This window comes from Dermacentor albipictus, chromosome 8 (genome assembly GCF_038994185.2).
Source record: "Dermacentor albipictus isolate Rhodes 1998 colony chromosome 8, USDA_Dalb.pri_finalv2, whole genome shotgun sequence".
Taxonomy (NCBI): domain Eukaryota; kingdom Metazoa; phylum Arthropoda; class Arachnida; order Ixodida; family Ixodidae; genus Dermacentor; species Dermacentor albipictus.
Window position 1 is genome coordinate 39,549,669 of NC_091828.1, and position 13,450 is coordinate 39,563,118.

At 44.5% G+C, this 13,450-nt stretch overlaps 1 protein-coding gene across 1 annotated transcript; it reads left to right on the forward strand.

The window, feature by feature from the left end:
- Positions 1 to 9,516: 9,516 nt before the first annotated feature.
- On the forward strand, positions 9,517 to 11,272 carry LOC135915208 (uncharacterized; the record flags this gene model as incomplete). Its single annotated transcript, XM_070524598.1, has 3 exons — positions 9,517 to 9,659; positions 9,750 to 9,863; positions 10,357 to 11,272. Coding segments are annotated over 3 exons (1,173 nt in total), but the record flags the coding sequence as incomplete, so codon positions are not given.
- Between the last annotated feature and the right edge of the window lie 2,178 nt (positions 11,273 to 13,450).

A 13,450-nucleotide genomic window follows, 5' to 3' on the forward strand; every position in this document is an offset into this window, starting at 1 on the left:
TTTTGAACAAAACCTCGGAAGGTGGTGGGGATGCTTGACAGGTGGTGATTGAGGAATTTCGATAGTCGCTCGGTAGGTGTGTCCTTATGATCCATGTCTGCCGCTTTTACTCCGACAGGAAATAAAACTTATTTGTAAGTTAAGTAAACACCCGTTGTTGTAGAACATATTTAGGGTTTTTGCGTATTCAGCCTAATATTAGATATCCTCGAAACCTTTTTGCACTATTCAGAGTGACTTATAGAAATAAGATCGTTAGGTACTTAAAGCGCAAAACTATACATCACCCAGGCTCAATTGTAGCATTACTGCAAAATATGGTGTGATAAAGCTGCCTCAAGTATACGTATTCGTTTGCAGTGGATGCAAGCAGTGGAAATTAGGGGATAAAAGTAATCACCGCTTTTCTTCGCAGGAACCGGCAGAAACCACATTTGCTGCGGTGTGACAGGTGTCCCTACACGAGCGATAAGTCGTGTAACGTGAAAAGACACAACATGGCACTGCACGCCACACTACTGGTCCTGCTAAAGTGCTGCAACATGAGCTTCAGTACGATGTGCGAATATCGCGGCCACAAGGAGCAAGTGCACGTGAACGGAAATTACAAGTGCACCGTCGATAATTGCAGCAAGACTTTCGCCAAAAGATGCCTGCTGGAAAGGTGAAGAAAAATATTGTTCTTTAGTAAACTTTGTAAGCCATCGCCAACTGCTTAACCTTATTTTAAGAGGAATATTGTCGAGCTGTGTGTTATATTGCCACACGGACAATGTTGATATATTTACGACGACTTTTTCTCAGTCTAACCACTGTTACAATATTTAAGAGTTTCAGTGTCATCGCTCGGGCTGCGAAACATTCGTTTAATTTTCAGAACTTTCAAGATTGACGTCGCCGATCCTACAGCGAAAGAATCACTTTCGTAGAATCGGATTGCGAGCGCGAGGGAAATAGCGGTGTGTATTATGGGACATACGCGAGTAGCGGTGATTATGTTAGAATGTGTGCCAAGTTATGTATGTAGCAACCTGATGCAGTTTACTCAAATATCGCATTTTGAGGACGTGTGATTTTGCCGCTGCTTTCGTACAAGTTTTAGTGCGACTTTTGTCACTCGAGTTCATAACTAAGACGGAACAATATTAAGTTTCGTCAATTTATGGAACTCGTTCACCTTTTCATGGGATAATACTTAAATACCAAGTTTTGAATCATATATATTCTTGGCAATCACGTGGCGAATGACTCTTCAAAATCATTTACCACGTGACTGTTTGGTGTCAGTTTCACAAAATTATGTTATTTTATTTCAAGATACCTTAAAAGCCCCTTGACAAGCATTGAATAAGGGAGACATCACTGGATGAAAGTTGTACACGAGAATACCGCCAAGAGGAGCGGAAATAATGGCTGCGAAACAGGATTACAAATGCAGAGATGCGGTAGTAAACAGACATAGGACAAATTTTATCCCGCTTTGCTCGCACACATAATCAAACATCGTGATAAATGATTGTAGTTTAAGACATAAAAAGGAGATGAGAAAAGCGATACTACGAATACTGAGATAAGCAAATTGTACATCGAGGTAGCTTACAAAACTCTGATAAATGTTATCACGCACATTGCTCGCCCACATAACAAAAATGGGTAGTTTTAAAACATGAAAGAGAAAAAAATGTGCGTGACGTTACACAGGTATACAGAGTATGACTCATTTTTAGGACAGAAACTGCGCCTTCAGGAGTTGCTTAAATTGATCTCTGTCCGTTTGCTTGACAGAGCTCTCGGGAAGAGAATTCCACAAACCGATGGCTCGTGGCAAAGCTGACAAATTAAGTGCAGCCGTGTTTTCGTAGATGCGATTGAAACTTAACTCGTTCTTCAGTCATCGTGATATAAAGTTTTCACGTTCCAGCAGCAAAGACGATGGCTTCATTTGAAGAACATATTTATGCAATAAGGGCAGAAATAGTATATCTCGACGACTACTTAATGCAGGAAGTGAAAGATCAAGTTTGGTTCGAGTTATGCTGGACTGCCTATCGTAATTGCGGGAATTTATTAGACCAGCCCGGTTTTTGATGGTTTGTAAAATGCAGAACAAATATTCATGATGAGGAGACCATATCAGGGATGCCAACTCGAGCTGCGGACGGACGAAAGTCAGGGAGGCTAATTTTCGGATGTTATAGGGGGACTTATGCAGGTTGCGACGAATGTATCCTAGTGCTTTTGAAGCATTGGCAAATATGGTGCTTATATGAGACGCCCAGGAAAGATCTTGTGCAAGATTAACACACAGAAATTCATGCAGTGAAGCTTCCAATACTGGATCCCTATTTACATGTTAGGAAAATTTAAAGTATTCGCGATTTTTATTGTTTTCCTGTGCAAATAATTATTTGCATTTAGATAAATTAGGCGCCATTTGCCAGGTGTTGCACCAGCTGCTAATGCATTGAAGGACACCTTAAAGAATACTGTGGTCCTCAAAGCTGGTAATTGGTCGCTTTATTATAGTCATCGGCAAACTGTCACTTGCAAGATGAGATATTCGTGGGCAGATTTGAAAAGGCAATGGTCGTAAGGCACTGCCCTGCGGTACACCGGAAATTATACCTAGGTGAGCGATGATGTAAAATTGTTCACAACGGTAAATTAGAAAGTTATGGTTGCAAGATAGCGTTAAAGTGTTTAATTTGAAGCAGTTGATTTGGTAATGAAATGGCGGTAAGCCACAAGGTGAGCAGCTTTTGAAAAGTCGAGAGAGCTGCAATCTGTTTGAAGGTTATGGTCCATGGGAGACTGTAGGTCAGTAGTTAATTCCAATGACTGTCAATAATGATATATACCTTTCCTTAAGCCGTGCTGCTTAATAAAGAAAAAAATTGTTCGATTCAAGATGTTCATATATGTGAGATGCTATAATGCGCTCTAGCATTTTGGAGCACATCCAGGTTAATTAAATTGGACGGTAGTTTTCAGGGGAATTCTTGCTACCAGTTTTGTTCGCAGGCACTACTTTAGCAATTTTCCAACCAGAGGGGAGCCGGCCGGTTGATAATGAATGGTGGTAGATATGGTACAAAATTTTGCTACATATCGAAGATGTATTTTTCAAAACATTAGAGGTAATATTATCGACGCCTGAAGAGCTAGATTTATTAAGGTTATTAATGAGACATGTGGTGCAATCTTCATTAATATCAATGGGGTTCATGTACTGCAGTCGAAATTCGTGACTTCAGGAATAAGCGAAAGGTCTTCATTTGTAGATGTGTATGAAAAAAGAACGTGTTGAAGACCGCGGGGCCTTCACTATCAGGAAGCAAAACTTTATTTTCACCATCTAACGAAATGTGGTGCGAACCGTTATCAGGTGATATTGCCTGCCAAATCTTTTGGGGTTTGGACTTAAAAAGGGAGGATAGATCTTGAGAATAGTATTTATCTTTAGCTTTCCTTAGAGCTAAGTAGTAAGATTACATAGATTTCAACATAGATTATATCTGTCTCAAACCGTGGCCGAGCCAGTGTGCTTTGCATTCCTGCATAACCGTTTCTTCTTATTCCTTAGCCTTCGAAGGTATTGGGTGAACCATGGGTTAGTTTTATCACCTGATATTTTGATTAGCGGGGTATAGCTTTGTAATAATTGGCAGTGCTTTTCCTTGATAAGAAGCCAGTTTTCATTAACTGACCGAGAAGAAAACAAAGGTGATAAAGTGTGAGAAAGTTCCTCGTTTATTTTGTGGTAGTCGCCTGTGTTTTAGTCACGGATAGTTTTCTCAATGACGTTTGTATAGTTCAAGGGGACATTAAGGGTAAGTTTAGGCAACCTATGGTCCATAGAGCCTAAGTGTGTCACTTCACCAAATATTTCAGGGGCTCTATAGCTAAGATGTTATTGCCGCGGGTGGGTTGGGTAACCATTTGGAACAAATTATAATCTAATGTTAAAGAAATGAATTCAGTCGATGATCCTGAAGTCAATAATTTCGACTGCTTGTACATGGACCCTATCGATAATTATGAAGATGACATCGCGTGTCTCATTAATAACCTCAACATATGTACCTCTAGTCCGAGTTAGATTTTTATTGGCTATTGCAAGGATACTCAGAAAGAATAATATGCCGGACAATACGTTCTTATATTGATGTCTGCCTTCCCTGCGCGGGACGTGGACTTATGTGTGTGACTGCATCTGGGTCCTCCATGTAGTCATCGCAAGTGCTCCTGCAAATGCACATTTGCTTGCCATCGCAAGAAAGAGATGACACTGCTCCCGCAGACGAAGTGTATACGCATGAATTTATGGTGATTAGCATAATGTCGGGCCGATTTGCCAATTCAAGCCCAGTTTGTGTGTGAAGGAATTAGATGTTAACACCCTTGTCATGTTCAGTAGGCGGTGTACTGATGCCGCCGCCGATCCACAGTACTACATATGACCAAATACTGAATTACAACTGAAGCACTAGCGAAAGCTTGCAAGTGATGACTGCCATTTTTCTGCCACGCACTCCCGGAATCGATGTACGCGAAGTGCTTTCTCTGCTGTTTGGTTTGACTAACCATAATTAGCGGTGGTGTAGACTTGGAATGATTATTTTTTAATTGTATAGTCCAATACGAGAGTGGTGAGTTGATGTTAAAGGCTAGCTTGCGTACACCACTGCTGTTGATCTTTGTAGTACACAGAACCCACATGGAGATGTGTTTGCTTGAGGCGTTGATGTGCACCCTTGTTGATAACCTCGCAGAGGGCTGAACACTGTCATTGGCTCACATGGCACATCGCATCATGAGCGAAGTGTTAACTTTAACTGAATTGTAAGGCTGCGTGTACCAAAACCACATTCGGTGTATGAGGCACGCCGTACTGGAGAACCCCCTATGAATTTTGACAGCTTGGTGTTCTTTAACATTCACGTAAATGTAAGTGCAGGAGTGTTCTTGTATTTTGCTCCCGTATAAATACAGCTACCGCGGTGGGGATGAAACCCGTGACACCGAGAAACACCATTGCTGCAAGGCTACCGCGGCGGGCCTTGAAATTTAACTTGTGACTGCTTCCGCAGTGTCGCCTAGACCCAACGGTGATTTAATGCGACTTTGCGTCTGCACGGCTTGTGATTTAATGCGACTTGTCTGCTTGACAGATTCGCACGGTTTTATTTTTCAGAATTAGCAGAAACCTACTCTACCGTACCTACAGTCGGTTCGCGACTGCTTTTGTCCCTGTAGTAGTGCTGTTTGGTTGTCATGCACATCGTATGTTTCTCCGCACGCTCTTCACTTACGTATGGGAACTGCGAGCGAAGACTGACAAGGCTCTTAGTCGCTGGTGGTGCGACTGCTCTACTGCGACTGCTCGTACTGCGACTGCTCTAAGTCGCTCGTACTGCCTGTACTCTGGACTTGAACGTTACTAGAAGGGTAAGCATTGCAGTTTCTGCGATGCATTTGGGGGGAGTCAGGTAATTGCAGCTGTCAACAGGGTGATGTGACGACGCCTGTGTAGTTCCAAGGGGCACTATGCACATGCGATGCGATGGGAACATGCAAATAAGTTTTTCGCGTCGCCTTTCTTTTCTGCTGCGCTTCTTACAGGTACATGCAGGTACACGCTCTCTACCACCACCACACGCGGCGTGCAAACTCATTTGCGCGGGAGTTGCAACAAAACTAAAGAATAAAAATCTCCGCTACTCATGAAAACAGGGAACGCCGTTTCAAAACAGCCCGATCCATATACGCGTAGTTATAACCAAGATATGCATTTCGTATGTCAGCAACATAACACCTCCGTACCAGCGTCTGAAATTTCATCTGGCGCACTTCAATTCTTTATCAGTATAACAGTGCTTGAGCTGATACAATGCACATTTATCTATTATTCATTCCTCCTCCGCGCACCTATTCACTTTTGATAATTTCTGATCAATTCAAAAGCAGCCGGTACGAGCACTTGTGAGAATGGGAAGCAAGAAGCCATCATTTCAGTCTATCACGGTGGTATCTTAGGGTATACAGCGGAGAGTTTGACCATTATATACTTGCCACCAATTAAATATCATGGTATCCTGCAGCTTTTCCAATAAAATAACTTTGTTTCTTGTTTTTGGAGGAACATTTAAGCTAAGTGGAGCCCCTATTTGCTTTGTTCAACCTGCACAGCGCAGACAGTCCTTTTTCTCTGCAGAAAGTGCAGTTGATACTTGCTTCTGCTGTGCTAATATTGTAAGTTTGTGGGACACCTTGTGAAGGGAGTGTCTAACGGCTGCCTTTATTTCTCATTCAGCGAAGGCTTTTGGATTCTTCAGCAATTTTCCAAGGAGCGTTAATGGCAACAGAAGCTTGCATACGCTCAGCACTCCTAATCTACGTAGCAGAAATTCGCAGATGAAGAGCCAGACGAGTTCACGAAAGCAATGGAGCATACCGAATTGACAACTAGGCGCGCACTGTCAAGCCCAACCTCTGTTATATTATTTTTTTTCACAAAGAACTGAATATCCTTGAGCCTCATACGTCTCGTTATCCCAGACAGGCAATATCCTCAATTCTATTCACGACGTTGTTGATATGCGGACTGCATATTTTAAAGCGGAGCGTTCTTTACCTCTTCCTTCAACTTTCCCACTGCAGCTCCTGCTGCGGTCGGGCACCCGCGTCAGGGGCTGGTTCAAGTCGTGTGTGTACATGACGCGAGTGCGGCAGAGAGGAAAGGGGATTCGAGAACTTGGACCTTAGCACCACTTCGAATGTGCGCAGTACCCTATGCAGCTCCCTGGGCGTCGCCACACTAGTCTCTCGCAAGCTGTAATTATCCGTGACGCCCGAGAAGAGCACTGCAAAAATTTCAGCGCTTGACTTTGTGCTAACTTGCAAGTGCAAAGTAGAGGTAGATAGACTGGTAGAGATCAGAAATGGAGGAGAGGCACAGGATGGGTAAAACCGACACAGACGCTCAACGAGTAAACAAAAGCCTTGCCAGTGTTCGCCCGTTGTGCACATACGGAATTTATGTCCAACGTGCCCAACAGTATGTTTCTGCCGTTTCCGAAAAATAAAGATAATGCAAATATTTAGTAAAGCAATGAAGGGGGCTAGTTGGTGAACGTTCATGGTTATATTGCGCTCAGTTTTACAAACACGATATTAAGGAAGGAGAGGACGTGGATGGGCGGACGTGTTTGCGCTACGTCCGTCCACGTCCTGTCCTTCCTTAATATTGTGTTTGTAAAACTGAGCGCAATGTAGCGATGAATGCAAATATGTCAAGCGGACAACTTATTGAGGACACACGGAACCCGAGCCACACTAAAGCGCACTGTATAGTCTAAGCGACACTAGCGAAGCCGTCACACCTCCAATCACTACTCAAGGTCACGGGGCTGCAAAACTTGAAGCGGAGTCGTCAGCTATGGCGTGCCTCATGATTCGCTTTGTGCTTTTGCTACACGCAGCCCTATAATTCAGTTAAAGTTCGACATTTCAGGCCTCTTACGGTGTGCATTGTGAGGCAATTAATTAGGTGTACTCTCTCATAGGCGATAAATAACGGCGCACAACAACATTCATTGTCACTTTTTGTTTGTTCGGCTATTCTTGCGGTTCTAATACTCTGATGTAACCATTACTGATAGGAAATATGCCTGGTAGTTTCTGACTCTGGGACCATCTGATGCTGTATATAATATAACACACGTTTATTGTGAATGCAGTAACAATGAGCTTATAAAGTTCAAGCAACACAGTCCACAGAACACGCTCAGGGTGTTCTGTGTACTGCGCAGACAAACAGCAGTGGTTCACGCATGATAACATTTGCCATCGACTCACCAGTTTCGTGTTGGACTGTATCTTTAAGAAACTAAACATTCCCCTTCAACATTAACGCTAATTATTGTCAATCAAAGAAAACAGCACAGAAAGCTTCGTTTACATTATTCCGCATAATTTAAAAAAAAACAGCGTAATGCGGGGGTGGTGCGTTCGACGCACGACGGCGGCAAGTGTTTCTTTTGTCCACTCTGGTTTCACTTCATTTCTAGTTTCAAAAATTAAAGTTTTTGTGCAAATACTTTCTCCTATGCTTCCCTTGGCTTCCTTGCTTGTTGACTTCATATAGTTGTGATTACCAAAAAGGTAGCAGAATTGCCGGGAAAGACGAAGCATCGATTGCGCCAGACGATTATTAGACAGCAATACGAACTAAGCATGGAAGTTTTATTGGCCATATGAACTTAAGTAAGTTCGCTTACTAGCTAAATTAACCAGCATGGTGTCACGAGCGCACAGGCAAACATGAACACATCTCACAGGATAATCGCGGAGTCTCGCTTGTGAAAACGCTGCCGTGAGAAATAGCCCCAACAGCAATGCAGAAATTGACCTTCCCACTGCCTCTTGCTTCAACGCAACCTAATGGCGCCAATACACTTCGACGTGACCCGGCGCGCGCGCGCGGTGGTGGTTGCGCTACGTCAAGCCACGTCGGCTACACCGCGCCAGGCATATGTCCGTCCCCCTACAGTGCAACGCCGCGCAGCTGCCGCAGCTGGAGTAGCGCATGCGCAGAACAACGCGCCCCACCGTGCCGCCTGTCGGGGAACATCCAAAGAAATCTTTTCGCGCGATCGCCACTGCGGATCGGACTGTTGCTCGGTGATGGCACGGACGCAGACACATTTCGCAAGACGAAATATTAAAGACGTTTAGCTTGTACGCTATTCCGGTAAACGGGAGCGGTTTGGGCGGATTACCGGATGGTCGGGGCGTAAACGTGAGCGGTGTAGCCGCCTGGTGTTGTAGAGCTCAACCAGGCAAACGCATAGCTAAAACTGCAGTAACTCACCATATCCTGCTTCGCCACTCGTGCAAATTTTTGGCAGCGGCGTAATTGCGAACACGATTACGCCACTGTCGAAAATTTACGCCAGCAGCTAAGCAGAATGCAGTAATTAGCTCTGCGTTTGTGTGGTTGAGCTTTGCGCCACCAGCTGGCGCCACCGATCGGGCCGCTCACCTTGACGCCCCCGCTAAACCGGAAAACCGCCCGCGTTTGTCCGGATACCGGACACGCTAAAGGTCTCTATTATTAGAGACGTTTAGCTTGTACGCTAATCCGGTAAACGGGAGCGGTTTGGGTGGGTTACCGGATGGTCGGGGCGTAAACGTGAGCGGTGAAGCCGCCTGGTGTTGTAGAGCTCAACCAGACAAAAGCATAGCTAAAACTGCAGTAACTCACCATATCCTGCTTCGCCACTCGTGCAAATTTTTGGCAGCGGCGTAATTGTGAACACGATTACGCCACTGTCGAATATTTACTCCAGCAGCTAAGCAGAATACAGTAATTAGCTCTGTGGTTGTGTGGTTGAGCTTTGCGCCACCAGCTGGCGCCACCGATCGGGCCGCCCACCTTTACGCCCCCGCTAAACCGGAAAACCGCCCGCGCTTTCCCGGATACCGGACGCGCTAAACGTCCCTATTGTCACTTTGTTGGTGCGTCGTCTGCGTCGCAAGAGGAACAGGTCTGTCTACATAAGGGATATATTTGACAAGCGTCCAGAGTGCGGAGAGTACCAACACCTAGTACAGGAGCTGCGGAACTGTGATCCTGAATACCATTTCAAGTATTTCAGGTAAATGACAACGTTGCTCCTTTCGGAATTGTGTAGCTCCAGCTCGGTTAAATATATTATGCGTAACTTTGATGCATTTGTCGCACGCAGGATGACAAAGGCATCATTTGACAAGCTGCTGAGCCTTGTTTACCGCAGGCTTGTTCATCCTCCTACTCACAGGAGACCCATCTCACCGGCAGAAAGGCTCGCGGTGACATTGAGGTAAAATATATGTTGATCATATTTCCTAGAATTTAGCCAATGCGGCCTCGTGCATCCATGTGTACTGTAGCTTCAGAAAATTTTTGGTAACATGTGGCAACAATTTATTCCCGAAAATATGCTTTTTTTTGTTCGTGTTCCCAACTTTTCGTAATTTCAGAAATACGGAACCCACGTATTCACCTCCATGAACTTCCCCATAAATTAGAGTAAAGAATATACTGGCTCGTGTTAAGTTTTCTTTCTTTTTTAAGTGATCGCATATATTTTCGAAAATTTTCGCCGCGCATAATTATAGTGCCTGCTAGGTTATTCTTATACTGAGTCACCGACGAGCCATTCTTGCTACTATTCGTGGCCCAATGGTGTCTGTAAAACGCGATGCAGGCATTAACGAATAGAATTGTGCTGATACAATTTGGTTCAGTGTAAACATACATGTCGAAATATTGGAACCATAATTTTACGGACTGCACTTTCAACATCTTTGCAGATTTTTGGCCACAGGAGGGTCCATGGAGGACATTGCATTGAGCTACCGAATGCATGCATCTACTGTAGCTAGCGTACTGAAGGAGACATTGCCAGCGATCTGGGACTGCTTGAGGCCCCTGGTACTAGCACGCCCAAGCACACAGAGGTGGAGCGACATAGCAGAGGAATACTATGACAAATGGGATTTTCCAAACACAATAGGGAGCATTGACGGCAAGCATTTTGCGATCAAATGTCCTAACAAGAGCGGCTCAGACTTCTACAATTACAAGGGTTTCTATTCACTAATTATGCTGGCTATAGCCGACGCCAACTATAGATTTATAATGGTGGACATCGGAGCCCAAGGCCGATATTCAGACGCCTCTTTTTTTAAGAGGAGTCCCCTCCAGGCAGTATTTGAAGAGGGTGCTCTGGGGCTGCCTTCAAATATTTCGAAGTGGCCACCCTGTTTGGTTGGCGATGCAGCCTTCCCTTTGCGGTCTTACCTCACGTGGCCCTACCCTGGGAGGAAGCTGGCTGATAGAAAAAAGGTCTTCAATTACCTCCTGTCGAGGGCCCGCAGGTGCATTGAAAATGCTTTCGGCATTCTAGTCTCCCGTTGGCGGGTGTTTCTTGGAAAGGTGGGAGGCGCACCAGAGCTCCTCAACATGATTCAGGCTGCCGTGTGTTTGCACAATTTTCTTATGGTAGACGCTGCCTACTGCCCTGATGAGTACAGCGACACGCTGTGCGGTGAGACGGTGTCTGACAGAGAATGGCGCTGCACTGTCACTGAAATTGGCACAAAGACAGTGCCGTCAAACAACCGCCCCACTTCAGCTGCCATGGCAATGAGGGACGAATTAGCAGACTATGTTATGTCTGCAGAAGGCTCACTGCCGTGGCAGCTGAAGGTTGTCAGGCGATGCTAAAATATCCTGTAAATATGCATGCATAGTTTGCACATGTTCTCTTTATTCCCAGCAGAACACTGTTCGAGTGCTGTCTTTTGTAAGACTGTATTTTATGTAATATTTTTTTCCCGCATTTCTCTTATGTTTAGCACTGTCTTACAAGCTGATTTTTTGTAGCTTATTGATTGCTGTTGGTTTATGTATTTTACCTACGTGCACATTTCGCTGGTTTTATACACACGCAATCCACTGCTTCTTATGTTACCAAGAATTGTATTTTTCTTTCTTTTTCTGCGTAATGTTATTTTTTCTTCATTCAGTTGCATTTGTAACACTCTTCTTCAAGCGCTTTATTACTGCAAGCATTTTTGGCTGTTATGTGTTTTTTCTGTGGTGCTCCCTTTATTAAAGTACCTTGAAATAAACAAATAAATCGTTTACTTTTTTTCGTCTTTGAACTAATCCAATCCCCCTCCCCAACGTTGGGCTGTGAGTATCGTCCCCTGATGTCCTCCTCTTCCCACCTGCAAGCTGCGAGAATGTTTCCATGAAGCCACGACTCAGTACTGGCTGCCCTGCCAGTACTCAGAAAACTGTCTCCCATGCAGCTGTGTGCCGGTTCGCTTGAAATCCAAACACGATAATTGGGACCCCATGGCGATCGCACATAAAGGCATACATCGGTCGTAGCCGGCCAAGTGGTAATAAAGCTACCACCGTTTTCACGGGCATTCTCAGAAGGCGCACGCGGATACCAAAGATCAAACCGGCTGGGCAGTGTCGCGTCGCCCAATTTCCGTGACCGAAAAGGTCGACGGAATATTTGGGAAGCACCCCTACCTTTCCATTTCACGCTCGTCTACTCTTTTGCTCCGAGCGAGCGTGCAGATCTAGTGCCTTTTCTACGGCGAGCCATTAATCCGTTTTCCTTGCACGCGTGGCTGTTTCCCGCGTCCCCTCTTCGCGGAACCCACATGCGTGCTTCGTTTCCGGTTATTGGCCGACACAGCAGGTGCGAACTCGTCCTGCGCATTGCTGTAGTCGCCTAAACTGGGCCACAGCAAAGTCAAGTCCCTAATCTCAAACTGACTCCTTCTTACGTATGGTTTGCCAGCAATTAAGTGCAAATTAATGAGCAACAAGCTGTTATTTTGTTATATATAAGCCAGAAGCACGCTGTAGCCATTTTTTGAACCACGTGTCTTTTTATATCAAGTGTACATTGCAGTGGTTTGTGAGCACATTGTTTAAAACATTTACTGCATGCATAGAGCACACGTAGAAAAAATGATATTTAATGATAAGGTTCAAATGGAGTGTACAAAAAACCAAGAGCAGTTACAGTTACGTATGTAATAACATGATATATTTGTGTGCAACACAAAGGTAAAAATGCAGCAAGTGTAAACAAAAATGCAGACATTCAGATATTCACACACACACACGTGTGTGTGTGTTATCTCAACTGCCAGCCTGTGTCCTCCGTTCCCTTGTCCTGGTATGTTGCATTGGAATAATCTGAACTACCCTCTGAAATCTGTAGGAAAAACACCTGACAATAACATATTCATCGTCATAGTGCAACTGAGCCTTTTGTTTGACGCTGCATGCAAACTGTTGCCTATGTATTAGACTGATGTCGAACATTTTGTACTACTGTATACGGTGCTCAATATACCTTGCGGGTGGCAAAAATTAAACTTTCTATAAGGTGCACAATGACATTAAAAATAGTTAAGAATATCTATCACATATTGTAAAATATTCCCACATTAGAAAGACCGACAAGAAATGCAAAACAAATACACTTTCTGAAGCATGTCATGCTGAAAATGCACAGAAAAAAAAGAGAATACCACTCTTAACCCATTGAGGGTCGAAGCCGTAAATATACGGCGGCGCGAACAGGTCCGAAAATGGTCGAAGCCGTATATTTACGGCTCCGTTTGTACGTTTAAAACGTGCGCTAACTTCCTAACTATTTCTTGCCTGGCATGTACTGCCACTACGTGGGAATACATGGAATTTTTTCCTCGCGTCTCCCTCTTTCAGTTTTCGTTGTATAGTTTTTATTTGCTCCGACGCGTCTGCTACCGCTCGCGCATTGGCGTGCTCGCGGGCGCGCGGCGGTTAGCTTCGGATTTGTTCCGCACGCGGTTTCAGCTTCTTTCGCGCGCAAAACTGATGGCTACCTCG